The following is a 12,869-nucleotide window of genomic DNA, read 5'->3' on the forward strand; positions in this document are numbered from 1 at the left end:
AGACCGCCTTTAAAACAAAATCTGGTTTCTATGTGAGGTTGCTGTTTTTCTTATTAGACTTGTTCCTATTTGCTTATTCTGCTCATGACTTCTTATGGTCTTTGAGCAGTAGAAATGCTTTCAAACAATTCTGGATACAGCTTATTGAAAAGGGAACATTTATTCTCTCCCCCCATCCTTAAAGTTGGATGACCTATTTGTTGTCCAGGGAAATGTTAATTCAGCAAAATATGCCATATTATGCATTTTTACAAATGGGCTACGAGACTGTAACCACCTGAAGTTCAAATTTTAGACATTATATATAGATACAGCCTTATAAAGAACTAATGAAGGCATAGGAAAACAAACCCAATACTGATCCATGGGCTACTTTCATAGGATGGAGATCTGGGATACACAAACATATCCACATATACATATTCTGGGGTGCATTGGCAAATACTTTGGTGGTCTGAGCCGTTTTTGACATGAACACACATGAAGCTGCCTTATACTGAATCAAACCATCTATCTAGGGTCGGTATTGTCTACTCAGACTGGCAGTGGCTCTTCAGGGACTTAGGCAGAGGTCTTTCACATTATCTACGGCCTGGTCTTTTTAACTTTAGATGCTGAAGATTGAACCTGGGACCTTCGGCATGCAAAGTAGAGGTACTTCCACTGAGTCACAGCCTGTCCCTTTGGAGGAACATGGAAGGATCATGGGCAATGAGTGCATTTAGTCCAGATGGATATACACATACACAATTCCTGTGCCACTCTCTGTAAGGCAGCAAGAGCTGGAGCAGGCCTGCACTCCACTGGCATATTGAATTGCTAGATTTCTCAATATATCAGCCAACTCCATTGGCCAAAATCTGTGTCCAGAAAGGTATTTGCATACAATTTGTTCCTTCTGTATATGGAAGAGGTTGTGCTAAGACCTCAGTAAGCCCTGCACCCAAGAGCTTCAAGTGAGGGGGACCTCAAGCCAGAGAGGTGTGTGTAGTCCCCTTCTCCATTATGTATGATTATTCATTTATTGTCCCCATATTTTGATAAGGGGAATACAGTCCATGTGTGCCTCAGGATGTAGTCTAGTACAGAACGTCTTACTCTCAGATGATGTGATTCGTAGAAGGTAGGTAGAGTAAATTCTTTAGAGAACATTGAGACACTTCCCCATGTCATAGTTGTACAAATTTAAAGGAAGATGCTGCACCCATTGGCTTAACCTCAAGCCCAGTGTAAGTTGCAGAAACTTGTTATTATTTTCTAAATAATAAATATTTAGGCATTCTAGTTATTGGCATTTATATTTATTCAAAATTGATCAGACTGACCACTAAGTAAATGTTTTGTCAATCTCCACTTCCTCAGAGTCGGTGGTATTGATGTGTGTGTTTTTCTCAAAAGGCTAGAGTAAGTAAAAGTAGACTAGAGGAATTATTCCTGCTGTAGATGATTGATGTAGGGCCAGTGAATTTTTTCCTAGATAATAAGCTCTCATTTTCTTCAGTAGGCCAACAGACCAAAGTTGGAGATTCCCCATATCCTGTAGATGGATTCCAGAGTGATTGTTTTGGCCGAGGAGTCCACAAATATAGTAGGCCCTTCTTTGGTAAAAGATGGGGGCACTGTTCTAGTATTCTTCCTTTAGGTTTTCATAAACCCAGTGAGGAGCTCAATGTTTCTTTCAGTGCTCCTTAATGTATACCTCACAATAGTTTAGTTTTGTGTGCCTCCACTGCAATGAGACCCAAGGGAATATAGTTGGTGTGAACTTCAAGACCACATGTTAACACACAGACCTGCTGAGATGGGATGAGCCATTCTGGAGTAGATGCTACTACTTTCAAGTAAACATGTATGAACTTGGATGCAGTGCTTGGATGCAGAACCCATCTGGATACAATGATTCTATTCATCTAACAGTGATCAGCCTTGATACTGAGGCAACACCTTCAATAAGAAGAAATATTCTTGGAATGTCAGAGGAACACTCAGTAGATGCCTGGTACTGTGGACTAACTCTTGCATCTGGCACTGTGTGTCCTGCACTGGCTGTACAAAGACCATGTACATCAAGTGGCTGTCCTCTGTTTAGTTGAACTGAAGAGAAATGTGATGATTGGAAATGCAGACTTGAATAGAATCCAAGGCTCGTGTCTAATAGTTCATATGAGGTTAAATTCACTGGAGGCGCAATTTTGTTAATGCTACATTCAAATGTCACTTGAAATCTTTGGACTGTGGAAAAGATGGTCTTTACACTTGTGAAATAAGCATGATTTTCAGCAGTTACTATCTGGCTTTGAGCATTTTCTTCCAAGAGTTGGGTTTTGATGAGTACAAATTGAGTGAGAACTAGACTGCAGGAAAGAAATGCACTTCAGGCTTGCAACCACCTGCTACCCAAGCATATGAGCAGATGCAGGGTTAGGGTGGGAAACTTGATAATTGCTCAGATTGTGACTTTTAAAACTTTTTTATCCCACCTTTTTGATCTTTGGGTCCCAATGTTTCTACAATGAAGCAAGCTTTACAAAAGAAAATCATAACCATACCATTATATCTGCCTTTGCTTGTTTCTTGCACTTCTCATACTAAAGATGAATTCCATACACAATCTTATGCCCTAAATATGGCTGATAGCCTAAGAATCCCCTCCTTGAAGAAACAAATCACAGTATTCACCTTTTCCTCACTTATCTTTGCAAGGCAAACAACAAAATAGCTTTCATGAATTTTGCATAGGGAGGCGGCCAAAGGGTCTGGTTTTAAAGTGTCCCGTGGTGTGGCTGAGGAAAACAGGAGGATGGTACTCTTGTCTCAAGAATGGTACCGCCGATTAAGCATTCTCTACTAAATTACAGCCCTTCTGTTCAAGGTGGCGCCTTGCATGTAGCAGCAGGCCGTCTTAACAATCAAGGGTTTCTGTACTGAATGAAGACAGCTTGCCCTTCTCCAGTGGGCTGAGAAGCTGGCAAATAATGCTGAGGGCAGGGTGCCAGGACAGCAGTCCTTTGTGCCAGATCTGACTGGGCTATTAAAGCTTACTATAGAGAGATCAAGTCATTCCATTCATTGTGACTTGTAGTACTCCATGAGGGCAAAGACCTACAGATTGACAAAAACATGCCTGACAACAGAATCAGACTGGTGTTCAAAAGGCAACACTGGAAAGTTGCCACTGACACTGCTTTTTGCCTGATCCTGGAAAAATCACATTTCACCTGGTATCTCAGGCGTAAATGTTGTAAAGAGGGAAGTGTGACTTTACAGCTAAACAAAACAGAAATCCAGTGGCACCTTAAAGACTCACAGCAAAACTTACTTCATTTTTATGCATAAAATTACAAGAGGGGTGAAAAGGGAGGAGTTGAGCAAAGAGAAGCTTGCATAAAAATGAGGAAAGTGATTTTCTTTCTTTCATTGCATCTGAGGAAGTGAGCTCTGGGAACTCTGATTCATGAAAGCTCATGCCGGAATCAATGCTGTCAGTTTTTAAGGTGCCACTGAACTGTTTTTTTTTTTTTTTTGCTATAACAGACTAACATAGCTATTCAGAATTGACTTTACAGTGGTCTGCCTCATGCTCTTTGTGAGATTCACTTTATAGAGTTTGAAGGAGGCATTGCTTTGGTATTGCATAGCTTCTATAATAAATGTGATAGCTGAAGGTTTAGCTATGCATGAGGCAAACCTAGCCCAAGTCCTTATCTGAGCACACCTTGTACCTGTTCAGCCAGTTTGAAAGCATGGGTCTCTATTGACCTTGCTAAAGCTCTCACTTGTCTGTCCGAGAGGCTACTTAATCATTGTTGACACAATAGTTTCATGGGCTAAAGCAGGACCATGTTAGCAATCCAAGGACAATAAGTTCAGGCTGGTGTAAGGACAATGCTGCTGCAGTCTTGTTTGTGGGCTTCCTAGAGGCACCTGGTTGGCCACTGTGTGAACAGACTGATGGACTTTGGTCTGATCCAGCATGTTCTTATGACCCACAACTGACACATCTTCCAGTTATGTTGATATTGGACCTCAGATCTGGTCTTACTGAAAAGGTTCAGGAATATGTTGGGGTTTTGGACTGCCTTGCAGAACTTTATTAAAAATACAATTGCTTTGTGTCTGTACCTTCCCCAGTTCATGTACTCATGGGTCACTTCAAGAGATGAATGTTTAAAATAGAAACAAGTTCTTGCCCTTTGTAGTTCATTTGCCAATCCAAAGAAGTTCCGCGTTCTTGGCTTTTAAGTAAAGATTGCTGTTGCTGGGTAAATACACTTTTCCTTTCAGGGAAAAATAAAGACTTGCTGCGCATCATTCTTTTAAAAAAATCAAAACACAACCCATGATCCATGAAAAGAAAAACCACTTCATTGTTACAATACCTTTATTTTTATTTTTATTTTTATTTTTTTTAAAGAAACGCACACTGAAACTGTGCAGAATGTTTCAGGGTAGTATTCTGTTTTATGTTACAAAAAGACCCTTTCAATATAAAAAAGCATTACAGTAGGGAATACAAGATAAATTAGCTCTACCTTTCTAACAAAAAGAACATTTAAAAAATTTAAAATAGATTTCAACATTTACTTCACAAGTGGCCTGTTTTCCCAGGCACTTGTAACAATGACAACAGCAGACAGTGGGAGGGATGGGGTAGATCTGGGTTCACAGAATCAATAAGAATTTAATCACCAATCCAACATTAAGCTCTCTGGCTCAAGTTCCATGAGATTCCAGCTCCTCCCATACATTTAAAGGGAGCTTGTCCAGGAGACCAGCATGCTGGATTGTGCCTCTCCTCATATGATTATCCCCAAAAAAGTGCCTCAGCTATTACAAAACTGGAAATTCACTCTGACAGACACATTGGACTTACTTGGAAACAAGTTCAATTTGTTTAAACAGAATTTAATTCTTTCCAAGCTAATGTATTTAAGACTGCAGCCTATGTAGAAGGGTGGGGGGTAGAATTCTACTCCTGTCCCAAACCTGTTAGCAACACCAAGCAGGAAGAGCATTATGCTTATCTGCCGTAAGAATCCTGAAAGGAACGTGATGCAGAACACTTCCTGTTATGGTAAAATGATGTATTATGTCCCTTTCTCATTTAAAAAGTGTGCGTGGGGGAATCTTCATTGTGGAATCTCACAGAAAAGATGCTGTCCTGCAATATATTCCACATCCCTGTCTCCCTGCAATGGTTTATTTTCATTGGTAGAGGGGATGGTTGTTTAGATTCTGCTATTGGTGTATGTTTTACTTCCTCCTCTGAGACACCAGCTATTTAGCTATTTTTTCCATTTCTGGGAAGCTATTTACCCCCTCAATTCCATTAAAGATGAAGGTGTCCTGTCTTTGGGATTATTACAAATGAGTATTCAAAGGGAAATGGTGGGTCAATGGAAGTGTGGAGACTGGGGGCGGGGGGAGACTCAAGAAACTAGACAAGACTGAAAGAAGACAGCTACTGGAGAAGAGAGGCTGCAGAAAGGCCAAGAACTGAAATGGTGAAAGAGTACGGTAGGTAATGTTCTCATGAAGGTTCTGAGTGTCCCCTCATCTGCAATGATTGTCTCTTGAAGAGGAGTTCTGCTTAATTTTGAGAAGACATTCAAGGTAGCGCATGTGCTTCACATGCAGAAGGTCCTGGGTTCAGTACCTCACATTGACCGTAAAAAGGATCTTGGTTAGCATAGCCAGGAAAAAAACCCTTTCTTGAACCAACATTGATGGTACTGGCATGTATGAACCAATTAAATGCTTTGGGAAAAGCTGCTTTGTATGTCCTTCTGTGTGTATGTGAGGGCTGGTTTCCATACAGACTCTGAAATTACCAGCATACCATGGGATAACTGCTTTTGCCAATCCTGTTGCCTTTCTGCCTTGCTCTACAGCTGTGTAATCCTAAGCCCTACATGCACCCTAACTGCAACTTTTCACAGGAGAGATTGTCAAGGAACATACAAACATTTAGCTCCACATTTGAAGTCCTTTAGTAGGCTGTGGTTTGTGGTGCTGATCTTTTAATCCTTTCCTTATTGCTCGCATCATTTGTAAATGTGGCTGAATACTTTGTTTATAACCTTGTTTCTGTGAAGTGCACTCATTAGCATTCCCTGCAAGCTCACCCCTAGCCTTTCATAAAACTTCAGGGCATGTAACATCGCCATATTTTTCTCTTGTCTTTTAGCAGTAGCCTATTATTTCTCCTTGGTGCAGCTCGCACCTAAGTCTAGGCTATGTTTCCATACCCTTTGGAATTTCTGACCACAAAGATTTGCTCAAGACTGGGAAATGGGGGATTTCAGTTCTGCCCCTTCACCCTTTTAAGTTAGGGCCTATTTTCTAAAATTTGCTTCTTGCAGCTGAACTGAATCTATTACACATAGCTGAAACCACAATTTGGCACCAGTAGAGGGGGGAAAGATTCAGGACAGGGTGTGTTAACATTTGATTCCATTTAGTAATTCCCACAATCCAAGAAGCACCTAGATGGGAATTTCTCAGAACAAAAGCGTGGCACAAGGTCCAAATGGAACTCTGCCGAGTACAACTAAAAGTTTCTCATTGCTCTGACTGCCATTGGGGAGGTTTTTCCACATAGCCCAAAGGCACACTGAAACATGGAGATGACAAGCTAATGACTGGCTACCAGTGGCCAAGCTATACAACACACTTGCACGTAACATTGTGGTGACAAAACATTCAGAAGCTTAAAAATAAAATCTCCCCTCCCCCCCCCCGGAAGGGAAGCAGCACCAGCTATTCTAGAGGGGAACACTTTTTGTAAAGTTGAGGGAGTCAACAGTCAGACTGCTGTGGTCTTTCCCCCTCTCACAGAACACTGAACAGAAAACCCACCGTCACAGCGTAAGAAAAGGTATGTACGAAAGTCCTGATTTAGCCTCATCCCTCTTCTGGATTTAAGAAGAAAGCCCCCCCACCATCCCATTTCCCAACACAGTATCCCATAACTTCTGTAGTTCTCCAGACAAAGGCATTCTCCATTCCCAGTGATCCAAGAATCGACTGGATGTTGAAAGTGATGGTTTCCTGCTCATCTTTGTTGATGGGCTCATAACTCAGTGTCAAAACTACTTTTCCCTTAGTAGCTTAAAACTGGCCTCCTTGCAATGCTTTGGCTGAGCAGTTTGTTAAGATCTAGTATACATAAGAGGGTCCTCTTCCTCTCCAGCTGGTGGTTCACTATCATGAAAGACAGATGAATCCCACACAACATCCTGCTTCAGTGGGGGCCATCAGAATTCGCCTCCTCCCTGCCTTGGAGGCTCTAGTGCAACCCATCCTGTGTGGCCTCTGATGAATGACTGCCCTGGGAGAAGGCAATGCTGTGTGCAGCACCTCAAAGTTCCAGCCCCTGAAGTACAATCCTTTTGGTCATTCATATATTACAAACCTTTCTTTTTCATTTTGTTAACCCAAAAAAAAAAAAGTTTATCCTGCATTTTTCCTTTCTTCAACACACGTGGTCAGAAAAAAATTCTCAGCTGATCATGGAATGCTTTTTACTGGATTCCCCGAAAGAGGCACATGGCAAAGATCATAGCAAACAGCTGTGAAGGAACCAGAAACATGGCAAACAGTTAAACAGAAGCAGTTGGCCAGTCTTAATTATGGTCCAGCAGAAATTTAATCCCCCCAAAATATGTTCAGAACAAAGCCATTTATCAGCAGAATTCTGTATGAATCACAACATATTCTGTTTCCACAACTGTTACAAACTGTGTATTTCTACATACAATACAGAATTCCACTGATGATGAGTTACTTTTTGGATTAAAATGTATAGACTTCTTTGTTGAATTTTTTTTATAGATCTTCTTGTACTGTGCTACTCTTAACTATGTCAGTTCTGCATCTTATACACAATGCTAATTTTGATCTACTGTTTTACTAAAGATTTTCTCCCATTGCAAATAACTCTCTCTAACCATCTCCACCTTACCATCTCCATCTGAAGAAGTGAGCTGTGGCTCACGAAAGCTCATACCCTACCAGAAAATACTTTTGTTAGTCTTTAAGGTGCTACTGGACTCTTGCCCTTTTTGACATCTCCACCTTAGTGATTCTAGATTAGGAGCCACCATGTCAGTCTGGTGGAGGAAAAATAAACAGACATTCAGTGACACTGACAGAATTTTATTTCTGCGTAAGTATTTGTGGACAAGATCCCAATTCCTCTTATACGGTATAATGGATCGTCATTTTACATCTTACTCTGTACTTCTTGCATTTTACTGCCCCCTAGATTCTACTAGTTATAATTTGTTCATTCTTCATAAAGATTTGCCTACTGCAGATGGAATACATTGCATATGACAAGCAGGTTCAATTCCATGAAAGATGATATTGGAATAAAATCTGGTAGCCTTTAAGGTACAACCAAAACTACTGTTTATTTCTCTCCACCATGGTTTCTTGTTGGACTGAAGCCAAGGCTTCATAGGTGAACATCCAGACTTATCTCCCCTGACTTTACTACTTCTACCACTTCTCAGTCTCTCTAACTTTACATCTTGTGTGTGATTAGCAGCTTCCTTGTTCCACTTCAGCCCTTGCATCTTCTGTCTCTCTAGTATCAGAGGAGCATGCCTATTATTTTGGGTGTGGTGGAACACAGGCAGGATGGTGCTGCTGCATTCGTCTTGTTTGTGGCTTCCTAGAGGCACCTGGTTGGCCACTCTGTGAACAGATTGCTGGACTTGATGGGCCTTGGTCTGATCCAGCAGGGCCTTTCTTATGTTCTTATGTCTGCTGACTAAAACAAGCTTATTGAAGATGAAATGAATAAGTGATTTGAATTTGGCTACACTAACCTTTCAGGCCATGTACTAGTCAATATATTCAAGTTGTCTGTCTGTGCATGCTAGTTTCCTCTTTTATGACACTCCTAGTTTGCATCGTTTTGATATTTGGACAGTTAGAACAGTGTCCCAATGTTTCAAGCTTGCACAGACTTTTAAAACCTATTGCATAGCCAAATTATTGCAAAAAAGAAAAAGAAAAACAATGGCTTTGTTTGCATAATTTCTGATAATTTCATTCCAGATAACCATTCACATAGAGTGTTCAAAGTATACGGGCGCTATTGCTAAAGCTAGGTCAAATGCTAGAGCTAGACCAAACACCAGAGGGCAGTGCAGGACTGGTTTCCCTACCGCCTGTGTAAATTCTTTCACTATGCAAGAGCTGTAAATATATGCGAACATTTACCATGTGGTGAGAATCTACAGAGAGAAATCCATTATAAGGCAAGCAGCATACCTCGATGGCTAAAACACCAATGGCAAGGGCTCCTGCAAGGTATACGTATGCTTCAGAGGAGTTCAGGATCACAGTGTAGCAGCCCTAGAAAGAAAGAAAATATCACCATGAAGTCAAATAGGGTTTGCTTAGTACGAGCTAGTAAGGCAGCAAGTGGGGGATCCTTCCAAGAGATGTGGAGAATCCATTAAAAAGTCCAGTTTTGACAACACTGTCTTTAGGGACAGTGCTGCCCAAATAAACAATAACCTGGTAGCTGTGGTAAGGCTGCCAGCAATAGTATTACAAAACTTCCTGTCGAGAAGATGAATACCGTATTTTTCGCTCCATAGCACGCACCTGACCATAACACGCCCCCCCCAGCTGGCCGTCGGGGTGGGGAAAGCCGGCTCGCGCTGGAATGACGCGAGCCGGCTCTGTGCGCCCCGCCCGCCTCCCAGCTGGCTGTCGGGGCGGAGAAAGCCGGCTCGTGCTGGAACAATGTGAGCCGGCTCTGTGCGCCCTGCCCGCCTCCCAGCTGGGAGGCGGGCGGGGAAAGCCGGTGTGCTGGAACGGGGCGCACAGAGCCAGCTCGCACCGTTCCAGTGCGCCCAGCCGGCTCTGTGTGCACATTCGCTCCATAACACGCACATACATTTCCCCTCACTTTTGAGGAGGAAAAAAGTGCATGTTATGGAGCGAAAAATACGGTAAGTAGGCAGGAAGATGGACTATTAAAGATGTACATGACTTGTAAAGAAAGAAAGTTCAGAGAGCTTCCAATATTTCTTTTTGCAATCCAGGTCAAAAGATATAACTTCCAGTTCTGGAGTTCTGAATAAGACTTGCAATCTGGTACTAATCAGGGCCAATCTGTATGTGAGGTAGGGTTGTACTATAGCAATTTAACAGAGGCACTTTTTAAATGACACTTCATGTGAAACTGATGGAACTTATCACATTTGAAGTCATTTTCCAGTTTTCTCCCTGGCCTGACGGTTTTCAATTTCCCCCCAAAAAATCTGTCTCTTTAGATCCCTAATCCTGTATGCATATGGATCAAGTATTTAATATTATGTCATGGTCATTCTTAAACAATAGGACATTGAAATGACATCTAAACAGTACAGACTTCTGAAACCAATGGCCCCTCTTCAGGTACTGACCCTCATTCTGTGACTTGCCTGACTCTACGTCAGCCTAGCCTTCCTTGTTGTAGACCCCAGCTAACTTCCATTTTCCACCATAAAGCTTGGCTCCTTGCTCTGCGAGGGTTTTTGTTCACATGCTCTCACATATCACATTTCCCTATAGGATCACACGTACATTTTGTGTGCTTCCTAGACCAGTCGGTCCCTCTGTTCTGCCATTGCTTTAGCTCTGCCTGTAAAACAGACCTTTGCACAAGATGACTCGAAAGAATAATTCCCAACCGCAGGAGCTAAATACTGCCCTAGAAAGTTATCTGGGATCATAATATAGTGAGACTGGCCCTACCTCCAGTTGACTGTTATGAGAAACATAAAAAGGACTTTCATTCTGCATGGTGCTCAAGGTGCAGTCATGCATGGTCTGCACTTATGGGAGCCACATGGGTGGACTTGAGCCTTAAAGTCCTCCTTTATGCTCACTTCTAACATGTGTCATGGATGTATTATGTGTCCTTGGGCAAGTCACTATCACTCAATGCTATATCAACAAAATGGAGATAATAGTGGACCACCTTGCAAGACTGGTGAAGGAAAAATACCATAAAATATTTATAGACAATTTTGTTCAGTGCAGTGTGATCCACACACACAGATTCTGCATTAGTTTAGACAGAGAAGTCTTTTTATCAGTTAAGACCCTCAAAACAGAAACCTGTAAATGCTGCCTTTTCCATCAGATAAACTGCACAACAGTTCTATTTGGATTGGTGTGTCCCCATTACCTGCCGGTTTTGGTATATTTCCTTCCCCATGAGACAGTTTTCCTTGCCGACGAACACTCCATCTCGGGACTGGATATCCCGTCGGCAGCAAGCATCAGGAAATGCATCGTGAGAATACAGAAGTTGGAAACGTGGAGCGGATTTAAAATCTTCTGGACCATTGACACCACAGCAGCCAAACTTAGCACACATGAAAAGAAATAAATAGTTAACACTGTTTTGTAGCACTATGGGAAGTATCAGACAGCCCTTAAAAACAGCATGTAATTGGAGAAGGAAGAGTGGGAGGAAGGATATGTAGGAACCAGTGAGGGAAGCCTGTTGACTATGGCAGGCTCTGTGTTTTTTTCAAACATAAAAAGGACACAATTTGGTAATTAGTGGAAAATTTTGCATGCTGAGAAAATCAGCTTTCATTAAAAAAAATGAAAGCATATTTCTAGTCCTTATGGGTGCTGTGGAGGAACAGCCCCCCTGACCTGTAGGCCCTGTTCCATTTTGCTCTCTAAGGCGCCAGCACCAGTGGCCATCCAAGGTTTCCACCTGGCAACTGCCACCCACCTGGCTTTCCCAACCCTTGAAGGGCTTTCGGTTCAACCACTGCCACCACCTGCCCTTTGTAAGAACTACCAGCTAAGCAGAAAAGGGCTCCTAGCTTCCCTTCTCTGTGTTGTAGTTCTAAGGCCTTGCCATGCCTGAATATCCTGCTATCCAGCATCTGGTTACCACGGAGACAGCCTACTGCTCTTGCACACCACTGGGGAAGTAGCAACTTGCCCATTTATTGCCCTCCCTTCTCCTGGTGCTTGTTCTAAAACAGTGTGTCCAAAACAGTGGAGGTCTATATAGTGCAGAAAACAGCCACCAGCATTTAAAGTTATAAAACATGTATTAAAAAGAAAATCCCTACACACACACTCTCAGCACAGCAACAGATATAGCAAGGGATCCAAAAGAAAAGGAAATTCCTCAGTCTGTACTTGCCCTAGCATATGTTAACCTAAAGCAGGCTCCTTAAACTTAAAAGTTACAGTGGTTCTAAAAGGCCTCTATTACCTTGGAGCCTCTGCTCAGGCCTTGCAATCCTCCACATAGCAACGGTCGCCTTCAGCAGGCCCCAGATGAGAGCTCCATCTGCCTCAACAGATTCAGCACAGAGACCCTTCTCCTTGTGTAAAGGAGGCACACCCCTTCTGTGGGGGAAGTCACCCCTTCTTTGCCCACCTCTTCTGTGGGGGAGGTCAAAGAAGCCCTTCCTGGAATCTCCAGGAAGATTTGTTTCTAGCATTTTAAACCACCAAACTCTCTCTTCCCTGCTAGGTGTCACCTTTCTGGGGGGGAGGGGGTTGACCATCCTGTTGTATCTGGCTTGCTGCAAGCTGGCAAACAACTGACATCCCTCGCCTGTTCTCTTTCAAGAGAAAAACCTTTTAAAACTCAAGGTGAGGGTTTTGTACAGTTCAGTCCTCTAAAGTAAAACTCATTTCTCTGCAGGTGCAAAGACAAGCATGAAATGTGGGGGTAACATCTACCAAAATGTTCAAAGGGCTCAGAAGCGTTTCCATTGCTCAGTGTCCTGCATAGTTTCTGGGTCTGCCATTTTCATTAGTATGCAAAATAGGAACACAGATGCAAATACATGCTAATTAATTTAATATTTGTACATGTAACTTAA

The 12,869-nt window shown here is 42.3% G+C and overlaps 1 protein-coding gene across 1 annotated transcript in view; it reads right to left on the reverse strand.

Moving 5' to 3' along the window:
• Positions 1-7,187: 7,187 nt before the first annotated feature.
• Positions 7,188-12,869, reverse strand: part of TSPAN18 (tetraspanin 18) — a 45,522-nt gene continuing 39,840 nt past the window's right edge. Inside the window, exons 6-8 of the mRNA XM_056851547.1 lie at positions 11,195-11,374; positions 9,283-9,366; positions 7,188-7,571 (exon numbers count right to left, since the gene is read on the reverse strand). Coding sequence (XP_056707525.1) covers positions 7,524-7,571; positions 9,283-9,366; positions 11,195-11,374 — 312 coding nt within the window. The 3' untranslated portion in view covers positions 7,188-7,523. The remainder of the gene's footprint in view (positions 7,572-9,282; positions 9,367-11,194; positions 11,375-12,869) is intronic.

Source organism: Euleptes europaea, chromosome 6, assembly GCF_029931775.1.
Source record: "Euleptes europaea isolate rEulEur1 chromosome 6, rEulEur1.hap1, whole genome shotgun sequence".
In the NCBI taxonomy this organism is placed as follows: Eukaryota; Metazoa; Chordata; class Lepidosauria; order Squamata; family Sphaerodactylidae; genus Euleptes; species Euleptes europaea.